Source organism: Rhizophagus irregularis, chromosome 9 (genome assembly GCF_026210795.1).
Source record: "Rhizophagus irregularis chromosome 9, complete sequence".
Lineage (NCBI taxonomy): Eukaryota > Fungi > Glomeromycota > Glomeromycetes > Glomerales > Glomeraceae > Rhizophagus > Rhizophagus irregularis.
The window spans coordinates 2094072-2110949 of record NC_089437.1 but is presented as its reverse complement, the minus strand read 5'-3'; the positions used below and the strand labels follow the sequence as shown (position 1 = coordinate 2110949).

The 16878-nt window shown below is 27.8% G+C and overlaps 7 protein-coding genes across 8 annotated transcripts; 3 read left to right on the top strand and 4 right to left on the bottom strand.

Annotated features, from left to right (window-relative positions):
• Positions 1-150: 150 nt before the first annotated feature.
• On the bottom strand, positions 151-2278 carry OCT59_029519 (uncharacterized protein; the record flags this gene model as incomplete). The annotated part of the gene is made up of 9 exons (XM_066144480.1): positions 151-551; positions 627-839; positions 915-1041; positions 1104-1250; positions 1330-1404; positions 1472-1694; positions 1779-1927; positions 1992-2148; positions 2221-2278. 9 exons carry the CDS (start codon positions 2276-2278, stop codon positions 381-383), a joined length of 1320 nt encoding a protein of 439 aa, XP_065994742.1. The 3' UTR covers positions 151-380.
• A 592-nt stretch (positions 2279-2870) lies between these two features.
• OCT59_029518 (uncharacterized protein) lies at positions 2871-4392 on the top strand. The gene is made up of 3 exons (XM_025309381.2): positions 2871-3476; positions 3552-4002; positions 4085-4392. The coding sequence occupies exons 1-3, from the start codon at positions 2929-2931 to the stop codon at positions 4220-4222; spliced, it is 1137 nt and encodes a 378-aa protein (XP_025175699.1). The 5' UTR covers positions 2871-2928; the 3' UTR covers positions 4223-4392.
• Positions 4393-4406: 14 nt separating this feature from the next.
• Positions 4407-7329, bottom strand: OCT59_029517 (uncharacterized protein; the record flags this gene model as incomplete). The annotated part of the gene is made up of 5 exons (XM_066144465.1): positions 7099-7329; positions 6750-6899; positions 6438-6653; positions 5617-6345; positions 4407-5041 (listed from the first exon to the last, which is right to left on the bottom strand). Exons 1-5 carry the CDS (start codon positions 7205-7207, stop codon positions 4407-4409), a joined length of 1839 nt encoding a protein of 612 aa, XP_065994741.1. The 5' UTR covers positions 7208-7329.
• Positions 7330-9509: 2180 nt separating this feature from the next.
• OCT59_029516 (uncharacterized protein) lies at positions 9510-10499 on the bottom strand. Its single transcript, XM_066144456.1, has 5 exons — positions 10420-10499; positions 10297-10351; positions 10020-10189; positions 9791-9948; positions 9510-9718 (listed from the first exon to the last, which is right to left on the bottom strand). Exons 1-5 carry the CDS (start codon positions 10463-10465, stop codon positions 9614-9616), a joined length of 534 nt encoding a protein of 177 aa, XP_065994740.1. The 5' UTR covers positions 10466-10499; the 3' UTR covers positions 9510-9613.
• Positions 10500-11085: 586 nt separating this feature from the next.
• OCT59_029515 (uncharacterized protein) lies at positions 11086-12549 on the bottom strand. Of its 2 annotated transcripts, XM_025326526.2 has the most exons (5): positions 12273-12548; positions 12141-12196; positions 11905-12058; positions 11624-11822; positions 11125-11498 (listed from the first exon to the last, which is right to left on the bottom strand). In XM_025326526.2, exons 1-5 carry the CDS (start codon positions 12538-12540, stop codon positions 11495-11497), a joined length of 681 nt encoding a protein of 226 aa, XP_025175704.1. In that variant the 5' UTR covers positions 12541-12548; the 3' UTR covers positions 11125-11494. The 2 variants fall into 2 exon arrangements, with proteins under 2 accessions (XP_065994739.1, XP_025175704.1); XM_066144448.1 differs by having other exon boundaries at positions 11086-11498; positions 11624-12058; positions 12273-12549.
• Positions 12550-12676: 127 nt separating this feature from the next.
• OCT59_029514 (26S proteasome regulatory subunit 6A) lies at positions 12677-14746 on the top strand (the record flags this gene model as incomplete). The annotated part of the gene is made up of 9 exons (XM_025309382.2): positions 12677-12872; positions 13087-13212; positions 13291-13398; positions 13477-13586; positions 13649-13812; positions 13874-13983; positions 14052-14258; positions 14335-14620; positions 14694-14746. Exons 1-9 carry the CDS (start codon positions 12741-12743, stop codon positions 14744-14746), a joined length of 1296 nt encoding a protein of 431 aa, XP_025175705.2. The 5' UTR covers positions 12677-12740.
• A 263-nt stretch (positions 14747-15009) lies between these two features.
• Positions 15010-15940, top strand: OCT59_029513 (uncharacterized protein; the record flags this gene model as incomplete). The annotated part of the gene is made up of 3 exons (XM_025318584.2): positions 15010-15294; positions 15376-15508; positions 15573-15940. 3 exons carry the CDS (start codon positions 15010-15012, stop codon positions 15938-15940), a joined length of 786 nt encoding a protein of 261 aa, XP_025175706.2.
• Positions 15941-16878: the final 938 nt, after the last annotated feature.

Genomic DNA, 16878 nt, shown 5'->3' with positions numbered 1-16878 from the left:
TTTTTTTTAAAAAAAATTCTTTTTCTGATTTTATACGACCCGGCAAGGATTAGTAAAATCTACCGGCAGTTTATTCTATGATCTGCCACTTCTGCGGCTTATTATTTACATTATTATTAAATAGTAAATAGTAACAAAATTTGTTCGTTTCACACTACATGTTCAAATTTTATTTTATCGTTTTTAAATAGTTTTAATTTGGCGAAATATTAAAATTTTTGCAAAATCACGTGAGTGAAAATTCAATAGGGTAAATAGTCTAGTTAGTCTAGTTACCTTGGCTATTTGTATTATTTGTAATTTATTAAACTCAATATAATTTTTTCCCTTAATAAAATCACGAAATCTTAAAAAAAAAATAAAATTATTTTTTTTTTGTTTTAATCTTCTAATTCATCAGCTGGAATTTCCCTTTCATCAATAGTATAGATATTCGCAGCCGGTTGCCACACTTGGATAATATTATCTTCTGCAGCGCTGGCAACAACCCAAGGAAGATGAGGATTCCAACTAAAATCCGAAATCTTATTAGTGTGTCCACCGTGCATAAACTTTTTGAAGGAAAATAAATTAATATATATAATAAAAAAAATATATATAACTCTCCAAACAATATTATTATATACCAATAATTCTGGCGGACCATCTTCAGCATCTTCAGCCGTTTGTTCTGAACCGATTCTACTTAAATCCCATATATTAACTCTACGATCACCTGCAGCAGATGCGAGAATTGTCTCGTCATGCGGTGACCATTCAACTTGAACAATCTCACCGGTATGCTGTTCAAGTGTATGTAACTTAATTTTAAGATTACGTAGATCCCATAAACTTAAGGTCTAAGAAATAAATATCAATTTTTAATATGCTTTATTAAAACAAAAATAAAATATGATCAATACATAAAAATATACCTTATCACCTGCACCAGTTGCCAAAATGAAATCATTATGCGGATTGAATGCTAAACTATTAACTTCACTTTGGTGAGCGATAATTGAATGTACTGGTTTATCGGCTCTATCTGGACGCACATCCCAACTAAAAATATAATTTATTATGAATAAGATGCCACAAAAAAATAAGGTTATATTATAACGCACATAAGTAGTTTTTGGTCGTCCCCTACAGAACCAAAAATATGTGGGTCTTTCGTATGCCACGCAACATCCTCGACGATTGCTTCATGTCCTCGATAAACTCTAAATGGCTCCATTGTTCTTGTTTCTCTTGTATTTCCATTAATATTCCTACAATGTATAATAGGATAAGCTATTGAAACTAGAAATTTAAAACATAAAAAACCTAACTTCATAAAACAAATAATACCAATGACAAATAGTAGTATCCTCTGAAGCATCTAAAATATGACCTTTATCAAATGGACTCCAAGATAACCCATATCTAAGTAATAATCAATAATTTGGTGAGAATAAATTAGAAAAATAACCGATTAATAATAAAAATTTACCCTTCTTTTGTATGTCCTCGCAATTTTAGTTCAGGGTTACAAACTCCTTCTGCAAGAGGCCTAGATGGATGCTTTGTAAGATCAAATATATATACATCTCCAGTTACAGTCTTTGTTGCAATTATATTTTGATCTTGAGGCATGTATCGCGCTCTGTTAACTTCGCCGTCATGATTTATCCTCTGAACAACTGTTATTCGACTTTCACCATGTGCACCTGCTTCTAATTAGACACTATATTACTTTTCATTAAAATATACATAACTTATTTTTATTTATAATAAATGAAATAAATGAGATATAAAACCTGCTTTTTCTTCTTCATATTTTCGAGGATCAATATCGGAATCACTCTTTGGAAGTTGTACGTTAGCGATTTCAACATAATTTTGATCATTATCTGATGTATGAGTGCCAATTAATAAGCGTTGAATTGTATAATCTTTTCCTTCAGGTCTAGAATAAGAATAAATATAAACATTCTATAATAAAATCATGAGTGAAAATATCAAATATATACTTTTCTATATCTTGAAACCACTGACACGTTAGTGTAGGCCATTCAAGCGCGTGAGTAATAACCAAATCATAAAGAAATGGCGAGTTTTTCTTCCATATTTTATATTCCTCGTTAACTATCTTTTCTTCTATAGCCGCACGTTCTTGTTTCGTTTCCTCTTTTTTTTTAAAAAAAAATTCCATGAACACAATAATATTTCAATAAAAAAAAAAGGAAAGAAATTTGATACCAGTGGATTCTTCATTATTTGGGGAGGAAGGCGAATCACTATTAGATGTGGTCATCATTGTAAATTATTTGTAAAAAGCAAGCAGTTGAAATAAGACGCGAGGGAGTATCACCACAATCACCACAAAAATTTTCATCCACGTGACTTCATATAATCGAAATAAGCGTAATTTTGGCCCAAATTATTAGCCAAAATTAAAAATTTGAAAATTTATTAAACTTTAATACGATAATAACATTAACGCTATCACGTGCCACTGTACGTTTAATCAAATTTTAGTAAATTGTATTAATAAAATATAGCATAATAAAATTTTTTAAAACTTTTAAATAAATATATATATATTAATTTGTAAGTTAGATTTAAAATTTTAATAAAGTTATAATATAAAAAATTATATAAACATACTTATAAAAATGTATAATTACGTTAATGCAAATTAACATTTTTGTATAAATTCTATAAATACAGAGTTACTCTCTTAATACATATTCCAAAAATATAATTTTTTTGGGATCCCCACTATTTATATGCGGTAAGCGAAAGCTTATTCATCGCATAACGCCATAATGCAGGCCAAAAATCAAAGGGATAGTTGAATTACGGTGCACCACAACATATACCAGTTACGTAATTGAATTTCCAGATTCAACTTTTTCTTACAACTTGGCAGTCAGTCCTTTAATATATTTAATTTATTTAATTACAATGAGAGTATTACTTATTTCATTAATAGTATATGTTTTATACTTTACATCGAATACAACGAATGCATACAAGACATTATCAGAACAATCGTTACGGATTCTCACAAATACTACTTCACCAATATTCACCGATTTTCTCCCCTCATTGCTTATTCCTCGCGTATCTGGTACTGAGAATAATACAAAAGTTCGCTCATTTATCTCCTCCAAATTCAACGAACTTAATTGGCATGTTGAGGAAGACACATTTACAGATATGACTCCGCATGGACAAATAACTTTCACTAACATTATTGTGACTAAAGATATTAAAGCTACTAATAGGTTAGTGTTTGCTGCTCATTTTGATAGTAAATATTTTGACGAAGGTGGCTTTGTTGGTGCTACAGATAGTGCTGTACCTTGCGCTATGTTGATGGACTTAGCATATAGTTTGGATAAGTATCTCGATAAGGGAAAACAACATAGTACTACACTTCAGATTATTTTCTTTGATGGCGAAGAAGCCTTTAATTATTGGAGTAGTACCGATTCTCTTTATGGATCAAGGTATGTTCGTTTTATTTTACTTTATGATTTTATTTATGATTAAGTTGGTTGACTACAATATTTTTAAATTTTTAGACATTTAGCAGCTAAATGGGAAAATACATATGTAATAGATACGGAATCATCACAAAATAAAGGAAAAAATATGTTAAATGGTATAGAAGTATTAATATTATTAGATTTATTAGGTGCTTCAAAGCCATTTATATCAAATTATTTCACTACTACTTCTTGGATGTTTAATTCATTGATTCAAATTGAATCTAGATTATCCACAAACAACTTAATAAAATTGCCTGGTAGTTTAATTAGTAATCTAAAAAATCTAAAAGGTGATATGAATATTGAAATTAAAGAAAATAATGTAGAAGACAGTTTAGAAGAACATGACAGTTATTTTAATCAATTTTCTATAAATAATTATTATTCTCATATTGAAGATGATCACATGCCTTTCTTGAAAAAGGGTGTTCCTGTATTACATATTATTCCAGCTCCATTTCCTGACGATTGGCATAAATTATCTGTAAGTACTATATGAATTGGTTCTTTTTTTTTAAAAAAAAAAATAACAATACAAACTCTCTTTTTTTAAAATATTAATATAGGATAATGCTAGTGCTATTGACCCTGTTGTAGTATTTAACTTAAACAATATATTTAAAATTTTTACTGCTGAATACTTAAATATCGATTCGATTATATATGACAATAATCATGATGAATTAAAGAAATCTAATACTTAATATAATTTTTAGAATTACACTCATCAAATTACAATGTTTTATTGACTTTATTCAAACATAAAAAAACAAAATAATAATTATTTACTAATAGAATTAATATAACTTTAGCTAAAATACAAATAATAAAAACATAATAATAAATATTAGTTAATATACAATTAAATCAATGAAATTCGTATTATAATTAATTTCCTTTTCTTAATTGTTCCAATGTTTTTTCTTCTCCACTACTATCAACACTTCCAACACTTACCATACTATTTCTACTTCCAATACTACTACCACTGCTACCACTACCACCATTACCACCGCCACTAAACCACATTTTCCTTCTTAGCTCCAACAAAAAGTTCATTCTCTCCTTTCCATTATCTTCTCGCCCTTCTTGAGTTTCTTGTGCATTTTTACCTTTTTTATCGCCGCGTTTACGTCTTTTGATTACTGAAGAATTTAATGAACTGGTTATTGATGCATTCTCTTTTTCATCTGACATAACATCAACTAATTTCTTTCCACTAAGTGATGATGGCGATGTAAGAGACTTTGGTGATGATAGTGATCTCGGCGATGACGGTCCGCTTTTCATTGACGAAGATACTGAAGAAATATTTATAGGTTCAATGTTTCCACTTGTACCATTTTTATTATATCTTGAAGTTCTTTTTAATGATGTTGATGATATTGATAATGATTTCTTTCTAGATTTTTGCGAAGATTTTCCTGATCGATCATTATTATTTCCTTTCGGTAAAGTTATTAATGGTACAAGCTGTACTAAACTTTGTCTTTTTTTTGATTTTTTATCTTCTTTGTTTATATCTATAATATATATATTATTATTAAATAACAAAATTGTAATTTAAATAACATATTATTAGAATTTTATTTATAAAAATACATATATTTTGGGGGTTTATAAAGGTCAACAAAAAATGATTTTATTTTCCAAAAAGAGTAAAATAAAATATAATACAAAGGTTTCCCCCAAAGTTCGCGTTAAGGTTCCGTAAGGTGTTAGAGGTTAGAGTAGAAAAGCAAAAAAAAAAATAAGAGAGAAAAAAAACATACAGTTAATAAATGTAATGTTTCTCGTGTGTAAGTTGTATATATAAAATATTTATTTCTGTCATGCCGAGATTATAAAGTTAATATTAATTAAGAAATGAAATTCTATGCTTTAATTAAAATGGTGGTATGGGAGAATAATTAAAGAGCAAAGCCTTCTCTATACACATACCCTTTCTCCCCAGTAACCACATATACTTTAAAAAACCCATATTATAAAAAAATTAAAGAAAATACAAGAAAATTCGGATCCAATAATTCGAAAGAACAAAACCACAAATAGATGAATGCAGGAATAGAAGATAGCTATGGACGGAAAATATCATTACCGTTCGAACTGCCAGTCGTAGGTGTTGTTTGGGTTCCGTCATTTCTTTTTTGGGCCCCTTCATATTTCGGTCTCTTACTTGGCAATGTTTTACTTCTTTTTAGACTACCTGTAGTATTTTCACGGACTAAAGTCGTTGAAGTAGTATTTTGTTGATCTTGACGTCGTTTCAGATCTTCGTTCGTATCTTGTTCATTATTGACATCCGATAACATCGTTATGGAATCTGTCGATTTACTTCGATGTTCAAGGCTTAAACTTGATCTTCGTAATGACAAGTGTGCAATAGGTAGATTATTTAGGTCATGCGGTTCTTTTAGAGATATTGAACCACTAGCTCCTACGCTATTGATCCCATGATTCCCATTGTACCTTATATCTCGCTTTGTACTTCCTCCTTGAGCTTCCCTATTATTTGAAATTGTCGTCGTCTTGTTATTTTCCTGTCCACCAGGCATCAAAAAATAATTTTGATAATCAATTAGGAATTCTAAAACTTCTTGAGATAACTTGTATTCTTCGGGTGCCATGTCATGGTCAGGATGTGATAGAATACCCGGCTGGAAAATTGATGCCAAATTCTTTGCTGACATCAAATTTTGTACCGACTTCGACGAGAAGACAGCAAGAAGATCAAGAATATAAAGAAGTAGATGCTGGTTTTCTTTAGGTAGCTTTGCGATCAATTTCTGATACAGCTGTACCCTTTTATTAACATCGGTACAAGTATCTATCATTTTTGTTAAGAAATATCAAACAGAAATTAGAAATTAAAGCATTAAAAAAGACCGTATTTAAATTTTTGTTTAATTGACCTCTTACCATGAACCGATCTAAATTGTTCATACCACTGATGTGGTATTACTGGATCTGGTAAATGGTTTAAATATCTTCGCAGTATATTTGCGGCATCATGTACAGAATAACCCACCCAGGTTAATGTCTTTCCGTATGATGGTGGCGAATCAAAAATCGTTTGTAATTCTTTTATCCGCTTTGCAGATCCACTCAAACGAAATATGCCTTCTGTTGTTGTGGCTAATCACATAAAATGAAACTTATAATGAGTCAGATGGTACTTTAAATAAAAGTATAGTTAATTACTCTTTTTAGCTTAACAAACAGAATTATTACCTTGTTCTTTAAGATACATTCCACACTTTGCAACTATTGTAGGAATATATCCATATACATATTGCTGTCCATCTGCGCCAGCCATACATATCGGTACGCTTGCATATTCGATACCTTCAGAGAGTCTCACACCAAAAATTCCTTTAGTACCTAATTATGATATGAATAATATTGTAAAAATGAATTTGAATTATGATCATTTTAGGATTTAGAAATATCCTTTTCAATTTTATATCAATCCAATCATTTTACGCAACATTACTTTTCATCTATTCCATGTACGTCTATTAATCTCGTTTCATACTTAAGTAAAACTCGACCTCAATTTCATACAAGTTTCATAGTTTACCTTTTCCTTTTACTTCGTTTTCTCGTTTTGCATTTTTTGCAGTAAACTGCTTCCACCATGCTCTTAAACTCGCCTTAGACGTTTCTTCAGAGGGATGGTGATGTGGCATGTTAACTGTTTATAACCATTAAATGTATATGTGTGTATATGATTAAAAACTTGAACTCCGCGCAAATCCTGCCGTGCTCAAAAAAATTACACTTAAATATGAAAAAGTTTAGCAAAGGTCACAGGTACTCTAAATGAATGCTTGTGGTTTATAAACAAAAAGCCTAAGTCAGTTTATTTTAATATTTTTCGTTGTGCCTGATGCAAAATTCTGTAATTTTAGTGGCTTGCTGTGAAACTGAATGTCTTGTGACCTCTGGATCTTTTTTCCAAGAATGGCAATGTTCCCCATTATAAGATTATAAAATATAGTAGCTCTAAAAAAAGTCTGATGTTCATGTAACGGCTACGTGTGGCTTTAATTAAATATTATTTATAATTAGTTAAAAAAGTGATATAAGCCAAATCAATGACATATATTAAATTTTAATTGGTTGTAAAATTCCATAATTTCTGATTTAATTTAGTTAGTATATACAATAACTAGATCTTGCATATTTAAAAACAGTAAAATGCCAATTTAATATTAGTAATATATTAAGATACAAAATACAATAAAAAAATTGTTATTGATTTTGAATAATAAAAGTTGGATTATATTTATATATATATTGAAAAAAAGTATTATATTTTTATATTAATAAAATTTTATTTTTCAGTAGTTATATAGGCTAAAAATTAATTGGATTTCTATATATATATAATATATATATAATTTATTCTTTATATATACTTGTAATTATAATTACTATTACTAATTTGACTTTTTATAATTACTTAATAAAATCCAATTAGCTGTAAATTAATTATTCTATTAATAAATTAATTTATTTATAATCTAAAGTAAAATTTAATATTATTCATTTTTCTAAATTTATTTTAACTTTAAGAAATTTATTTAATAAAAAATATGTTTATAATATTTTTAAAAATCATTTATTTAATAGTTTATTAATTAAAAAAGGTACTATTGTTTAATTATTTATTTTTAGAAAAATAATAAACTTTTAATATTAAAAAATAAAATATATTTAAAAAAAAAATAACAATCAAATTCACATTCAAATAATATTTAATACCCATATGAAATCAAATTATAATAATAGTAAATTAATAATATTAAACTTATATTATTTTAAATTTAAAAATAGTAAAAATTAAAAAATGAAAATAATAAAAAAAAATTTATTAAAAATAAAAAGAACAAAATTAAAGAATAAAAATAATGAAATTTTAAAATTAAAGAATAAAAAGATAAAATACCAAAAATAAAAAGAATAAATAAAAAGTGAAAATAACAATAAAATCCTATGATTAAAAAATAAAAAATAAAATAAAATATCAATTAAAAAATACAAATATAAAGGATTAAATATCAAATAAAAGCTAAATATCAAACAAGGGTTTTTTTTATAACTGATGCTTATTACACAAATCGCTTACTTAATTTTATCAACACTATCATGTGCAAGTGCATAACTTCACCATATTTTATATAAAATAATCCATTTAAATATTATATTATATATATTGTATTAAGTTATATAATTAAAATTCATTTTCTTTAAGTATATTTTTAAATTTAAAAGGAAAATAAAATAAAATTGTTAAATAAAATAATAAGAAAAAAAAGAAAAATATATATAATAAAAAAGAGAAATGAAAAAAAAATAAAAGAGAAAAATAAAGAAAAAAATGAAAAAAATGAAGTTAAAAGTAAACTAATAAATATTAGAATTATATTTTACTGCTTTTTTTACCTTGAAAATTTATTAATTAAAAAATAAAGATATAGAGAAAAATGAAAACTACCACAATCCAGAAATTAAAGAAGGGTATAATTTGTAAATTAGAAATAAATGCAAATTTAATGGGAAATATTAAAATTAATGAAATAGTATAAATCAAAGAAAAAATCTTTAATAAAGCACAAATATATATTTATTTTAAATTAATTATAAAAAGTTTTAATCTAAAGAAATATTTTTATAAGTTTAATATAACTGAAAGTCTTAATTTCAAATTACAAAAAGGAGACTTTATTATTTTTCTAATTCTTGAATTTTACTTATATACATTATTATTTGTTAAAACCTTTAATTCGGAATAAATAATTGTTTCAACCTAATTAACCTAATTGATATATGTGATAAAAAAACAATTAAACTAATTGGTAACTTATTTCTGGTAATAGAGGTAATTCATTAATAGTTTCGTAGGTTATAAATTCTGAAGAATTTCTGACTCCTATTAATTATCATGAAATTTTGGAAGTTTACTATTTGACCGAACTGAATAAAAGATGTTTAATAGTTTACAAACCCAAAACAATACACAACAATCTGTTTATTATTCAAAATAATTTATAATTTCTAATGATAATATTTAGTACAATAACAAAAAAAATTTAAATCACGCTAAGAACAATAGATGAAAGTGTAGAAAGTATCAATACAGCATATCCCGTTCCATATACTCCTTTAATTGTTAAAGCTTTTCCAGTATCCCAAATCTGCATATGAAAATAAATTATGAATAAATTTGTAAAAGAATTTCTAAACATAATATTTTACAATTAATTTACCAAATGCCTGATTCCATTAAATGTATGATAAGTAAAAGCGTAAGAAATGCAGAATTTTCCCGCAAGTTTCAGAGTAGGTGGTAAAGTTGATACTGCAGCAACTAAAGTGTCAGAATCAGGCCCACCAAATGCATAAGCAGCTATTGTTCCATAAAGACCTATCCGAAACTACTCATATGAATAAAAGTAAATAAGCTATAGTGAAGATTGTATACATAAATAAAGTTACCGGCTGCCAATCCTGCGCCAGTAGCTCTATGTGCAAATGACATATACCATGTCAATTGCGGTTGATAAATCATAAAAGGGGAAAGAGGTCGTTTTGCACGTTGGCTAACGAGAATCTCTTCTTGAGACGTTCCTTGGGATGTTGCTGACGTAGTGTCTTGTCGCGTATTTCTAAACAAAACAACCAAGAATCAATACATCTAATGACTTTAATCTCCAAGATAAATGAATTCAAGAATGGCTGTTAAAAAAAAGAAAGAAAGAAAGAAAGAATTTACCTCTTCAAAATGGAAAAAACACCATTTCTTGTCATAGAAGTTCTAAGCAATGAGCCTATTTATCAAGTTATAAATGTCAAATATTTTCTTTAGTATAGAGTAAGTCAATTTATTATTACATACTAGAACCTGCTGCTCTGAAAGAACGAACTAAGCTAGTGGAATACATTTTTTTAAAAAAAATAAAAAAATCGATGTTCGATAAAACTTCGTAATTGGATGATGTAACACGAATATCAATCAATTGATCTACATGTTTAATTACCAGGTGCTTGGTCCTACAAAAAAAAACCTTTCTTGCCTCGAGATCTAGTTTAAAAAGAACCGCACAATTTGACTCTGATTCAAACCGCATGTCGATAACGATAAGGACATTGAAAGGAGTTAAAATTATTATTAAAAAAACGTTCTAATTCCTTCGTGATAGTCAAAAATAGTTTGCAATCGGAAGGTTTTGTTTCATTGCAGTCGTTGTGCGTTGAGCTTTTGACTAGGTCTTGAATGCAATAAGATAAAAAAACTTCAAAAAAAAAAACTTCAAGTGATGAAAAAATCATTAAAACACAATTTTGAGGATTACCATCGCTGAAGATCATATTCGATCTTTGATGTGATTGAATGGATATCTGATGAAGTTTTTGATTTAAGTCTTACAAAGTGGTTTTAAGTAAAGATATGTTATAGTTAAATATTTAAATTTTATTATCAACAAGTCTTATAATTTGTACTAATTTGTATTCCTTGTCAATTTTAATAGATAAAATGATATTCAGGGATGAATATATTCCATTTACGAAGATAATTTTTTATTATAGAAGATTATACATATATAATATATTAAAAATATTAATCTTTTATTATTTTCAAATATATTTCGTATCTTTCACAAGGAATAGCTTATTTATTTTTTTTCTTGGTAATTGTAATTTTTATATATTTTCTTTCTTTTTTCTTTTATTTTAAAAAAATATTTTTAAATTAAATTTTAGCAAGCCCGTGTTTTTTTTTCATTATATTCTACTCCTTGTGAAAGACACGTTGATATATCTTTTTTAATAAGAAAAATTCATAACCTCGATCTTCAGAATTCTATACGTATCTTCGAGGACTAATATGTACATCATAAATCGGATCTATCTAAACGAACTACTTAACGCCTATTATTCTCTCTGACTTTTTTCTTTCGCTACATGAAGATTCACCTACAAATAAAACGAATAACGTTTTAGTACATGATCTAGTTTAAGAAACATTACAAAATTACCCTTCCTTGGTCGTATCATATAAGATACAATTCCGGAGAGATAGAGAGTAGAAAAGCTTTTACGTTCGTCTCCCCGGTCGGTCACGATCACGACCACGGTCGCGACGATCATATGGTTTATATTCTCTATCGTTCCGCGATGAACGTGAACGATAGTCTCGATCTTTATCATCACGCATAAATCTATTATTAGTTCTATTGTTGCTAGATCCTCCAAAATTTTCGTCGTCATTGAATCTGATATGTGTCCCGGAACTTGTTGCTGTAATTAAACATTAGTATATCATATGGGTAAAACAAAGTTTCTTTACAAATGACAACTTGAAACAATAATCGGCTTATACCTCGACCATTCTCTCTTGTATCACGATCACGATCTTTTACATTCGACAAAGCATGCTTAACAAATCGTGAAGCTGCATCGCGATTAATTGACAATGATGGTTGGGGAGGATTAACGGTATTATTTATTTTTTCCGAACAATCTTGTATACGTCTCTGTTCATTTTGAAAAAGTTAATAAATTCAATAATTACATTTAAGAATTGTGAATATAGATTTTTTAGCTATTAATAATTACATATTGCTCCTCTAGTATTCTTATTTTAGAGTCCTGACCTTTTAGCTCCAAAAATACTAGAAAATTACAATTATTTAGAATATAATATATTCAGGAATTGTATTTAAAAAAAAGAGAGAATTATCAACTGACATGATATTAAGGAATTAAGTGTGTAGCCATAAAGTAAATATAATCTAGCGCGATCTATCGGTCCCAGACCTGGAGCTAATTCGCTCAAGGGCTGTGAAAGCAAGGGTTCAAGCAAGCTATCAACGTCATCGAATCCACCTTCCAATTCCGATAGCGTGTTTCGGATCTTTGTAAATAAAGAATCTGTCTGAACTTCTAGTTCCGTATCTTCTGGTGCTGAATCCTTGCTGCTTATTTCCACTTGTTTACCGTCCTTAGTTTCTGACATGTTTACACTTATATAAAATTCCAAAAAACTAGTTTAATTTATACCTGTTCTATCACATGATTTGTGCGCTAATTATAATTGTAATGCGTAATCTAATATACGTAAACCTGAATAAAAAAAATCAATCGGACGTGACCAGTTTTTTCGAAATCTGATTTATTGAAAACTCTGTTAATTCTTTACAATATCGGTGTATAAAAATGACAACCCTCGAAGACAAGGCGATTTGGGAAAAAGCTGAGGAGGAGGAAGAAGATCTTGGTGCAGATATCATCAAGTCCAGTACCGATGACATTATGAATCGTACGCGTTTGCTTGAGAATGATATTAAGGCTAGTTTCTAATTTTTTATGGCAATTCTATTTCATGAAGCCTAAGGATAAGGTTCTCGATGCAGTGGCTATTATAACATTAAATCAAGTTCTCTTGTATCTACAATAAAACCAACTTTCGGTTCATTGCATTTTTTTTGCAATACTCTTATTTTGTTAATTTACTATTATTTATTCTGTCTAATTAATCTTAAATTGATTGAATTTTTTATAGGTAATGAAATCCGAACATATGCGTTTGACACACGAACAGAATAGTATGAAAGAAAAGATAAAGGATAACAAGGAAAAAATAAAGGTCAACAAACAATTACCTTATCTTGTGGGTAATGTTGTTGAGGTATGATTAAATAATTAATTTGAATTCAATTCTTTTTAGTTTTTATAAGTTTTTTTAAAATGTTAAACTCAATATTAGTTACTCGATATGGATCCAAACGATGAACCCGAGGAAGATGGTGCTAATGTTGACCTTGATGCAGTTCGAAAAGGAAAATGTGCCGTAATCAAGACTTCAACACGTCAGGTATGTACGATTTGATTTTATGTGATTGGTAAGAAATTTGAGATCTTTATTTTAATTTATGCTGAGAATTATTTTTAGACAATTTTCTTGCCCTTAATCGGTCTTGTTGATCCAACCACTTTAAAACCAGGAGATTTAATCGGCGTAAATAAAGACAGTTATTTGGTTCTAGACACATTACCTGCTGAGTAAGTAATAATTTAAAGGTTCAAGTAATAAAAACTTTGTTAATTAAACATTCATTCTACAGATATGACTCACGTGTTAAAGCTATGGAAGTCGACGAAAAACCCACCGAGGATTATAATGATATTGGTGGTTTAGACAAACAAATTGAAGAATTGGTGGAGGCGATTGTATTACCAATGTCACATGCTGAAAGATTCAAAAATTTGGGTATAAAACCGCCAAAAGGTAAAATTGGTTAGTAATAAAAAAAAAATTTTATTTCAAGACTAATCAAGTTTATTCTTAGGAGTATTGATGTATGGGCCACCCGGTACTGGAAAAACATTACTAGCAAGAGCTTGCGCAGCTCAAACTAAATCCACATATCTAAAGTTGGCTGGTCCACAGCTCGTTCAGGTGAATATATATAAAAATTCAAAAAGTTATTTTAATGATAATTGATTTTCCTTTTCTATTTATTAAAGATGTTTATTGGTGATGGTGCCAAACTTGTTCGTGATGCTTTTAACCTGGCTAAAGAGAAGTCGCCTGCAATTATTTTCATTGATGAATTGGACGCTATAGGAACAAAACGTTTTGATAGCGAAAAAAGTGGTGACCGTGAAGTACAGAGAACTATGTTGGAATTATTGAATCAACTCGACGGTTTCAGCAGCGACGAAAGGATTAAAGTGTGCATTATATATGTTTCGAGTACATTCATATGTATGTTATGGAGAATGTCTAAACACTGTTTATTTATTATAGGTGATTGCTGCGACAAACCGTATTGACATTCTTGATCCCGCGCTTTTACGATCAGGACGTCTTGATAGAAAGATAGAATTCCCACTTCCAAATGAAGAGGCACGTGCACGTATTCTTCAAATCCATTCACGTAAAATGACCGTTGGAACAGAGGTTAATTACGAGGAATTGGCACGTTGCTGTGATGAATTTAATGGAGCTCAATGTAAAGCTGTCTGTGTAGAAGCTGGTATGTTGGCTTTGAGGAGAGGAGCAACTGAACTGAGCCATGAAGATTTTATGGATGGTAAGTTTTTAATAATTGCATTCACTTTCTATTACTTAAATAAATTATTGTTCATCATTCACAATTTTAATAGGTATTCAAGAAGTAATGGCAAAGAAAAAGACGTCTTTACAATATTATGCTTGATTATTTATATCATTCGTCATACAAACATTGTGATATTATAATTGAATTAGCCTTATAAATTAAAGCTTTTTTATTTGGTATAGATAATGATCATTTTTTTCGAATATTTTCGCATGTATAATAATTTTCGGGTCACAAATTGTACCATTTTAAATGGTTTTTTACCTAAATTAAAATTGATTCAACTTTCGCACAATAAATTTCTTGGTTGGAATAATTATTTTATAAATACCAATTTTTTAAAACGACAACGAACAACACTTATGTCCGACAATAATATTACCATTGATATAGCCGGAACTAGCGTTCCTGTTACAGCGTTACAAACTAACATTGACGTTGCTTCCGTCCTAGAATTTAAACCTTTTAAAGATTGGGTTTCTGCTATATCAAAAGAATCTTATTCAGTCAAAAAGAAAGAACTCGAATTTAAAAAAGTCGAAATACAAAATGTTGATTATTTTGGTCCTAAAATAGGTTTTATCAAATTTAAAGTAGACGCGAGATTAATTGAGAACGGAAAAAATGTTCCTGGAATCGTTTTTATGGTTATCAATAGTGAAATTTATTTTTTGTGATTAATTCTCCTTTTGGTTATAATAAACTAAATTCAATTTTGAACATTTCAGAGAGGCGGCTCTGTCGCAGTTTTGTTGATTCTTAGATCTAAAGATGAAAATGAAACTGTAAATGAACATGTTGTATTAACAGAACAACCACGTATACCTGTTCCTTCACTTGCTTTTCCAGAGATACCTGCAGGTAACTTTGTCAAATTTTATTGGTCAATAAAAAAATGTAATTCTCATAAATTTTTTTTCTTTAGGAATGCTTGATGGATCTGGTAATTTTACCGGAAAAGCAAGTGAAGAAATTAGAGAAGAAACGGGTATTGTAATTAAAGATCAAGATTTGATTGATATGACAGAATTGGCTTATGGAAATCAATATAAAGGAGCTTATCCATCTCCTGGTGGTAGTGATGAATTTATAAGATTATGCTTGTGTATTAAAGATATGAATATAAATGATATAATAAAGTTGGAAGGTAAATTGGGTGGATTAAGAGATCATGGTGAAAATATTGTTGTTAGGTTAATTAAGTTGAATGAATTGTGGAAAATTCCAGATATGAAAGCATTGTCTGCTCTATGCTTATATGAGGCTTTAAAAAAGGAAAAAAAAATTCAATAAATACTAAATTTTCTTTAAAATTAAGATTGTAATCTTTTTTTTTAAAGTAACATACATAAAAATATATTTAATACAAATATTTTGCAACTTTTCATTTAGCCAATTACTATAAAAAACAAAATTTTTAAAATTATATAAAAAATCTATAAAAAAAAATAAATGTAAAAAAAAGAAAAAAACTATTAAATTTTATTTTATATTATAAATTGTAATAAAAATAATTAATTATTTTTTTTTAATAATTACTATAATAGTATAAATTATACATCATTTTATTATATATAAATTTAATGAACTCTCTTTAATATAATTACATTAAAACTAGGTTATAGTACTACTTTATATTTTGATTACTATTCTATACCTAATTACCACTCTATAATTTGATTACTACTTTACAATCTGATAGTAATCTGGTTATCAATCTATAATTTAGTTACCTTCTATAACCTGATTACTACTCTATAATCTGTTTATTATTTTATAATTTAATTACCACTTTGTAGTCTAATTACTACTCTATAATCTAATATCTATAATTTGATTATTACTCTATAATCTAATTTCTATAATTTGGTTACTACTTTATAACCTATGATTTACTTTTTTTTTGCTAGTTATCTATTTTACATTCTAACTATTTCTTTATGCATTTTCTAATATTTACAATTTTATATTATTATAATTTTATTATCACTTTATAATATAATTACTATTCTATTCTTTAATTTAACTAACTTTTTTTTCTTATTATTAAGTAATTACTTATACATTTGCATAATTTTATAGTCTTTATTATTAAAAAGTAAACATTTATTTTTCTACTCCTGGTTTAATATCTATTAAAGTACTAAAAATACTCTTTTTTTGTGTCTACTTAATTACCTTTACATAATAATCATAAATTAGTTATAAAGTATTATAATACTTAATAAATC

Coding starts and splice junctions, on each gene's coding strand:
- OCT59_029518 (XM_025309381.2), top strand. CDS start 2,929: ATGAGAGTATTACTTATTTCATTAATAGTATATGTTTTATACTTTACA. Junction 3,477..3,551: donor GATTCTCTTTATGGATCAAG/GTATGTTCGTTT, acceptor TTAAATTTTTAG/ACATTTAGCAGCTAAATGGG. Junction 4,003..4,084: donor ACGATTGGCATAAATTATCT/GTAAGTACTATA, acceptor ATATTAATATAG/GATAATGCTAGTGCTATTGA.
- OCT59_029516 (XM_066144456.1), bottom strand. CDS start 10,465: ATGTATTCCACTAGCTTAGTTCGTTCTTTCAGAGCAGCAGGTTCTA. Junction 10,352..10,419: donor TTTCAGAGCAGCAGGTTCTA/GTATGTAATAAT, acceptor CTTGATAAATAG/GCTCATTGCTTAGAACTTCT. Junction 9,719..9,790: donor TTAATGGAATCAGGCATTTG/GTAAATTAATTG, acceptor TTTCATATGCAG/ATTTGGGATACTGGAAAAGC.
- OCT59_029515 (XM_025326526.2), bottom strand. CDS start 12,540: ATGTCAGAAACTAAGGACGGTAAACAAGTGGAAATAAGCAGCAAGGAT. Junction 12,059..12,140: donor GAATACTAGAGGAGCAATAT/GTAATTATTAAT, acceptor CAAAATGAACAG/AGACGTATACAAGATTGTTC. Junction 11,823..11,904: donor TACAAGAGAGAATGGTCGAG/GTATAAGCCGAT, acceptor GTTTAATTACAG/CAACAAGTTCCGGGACACAT.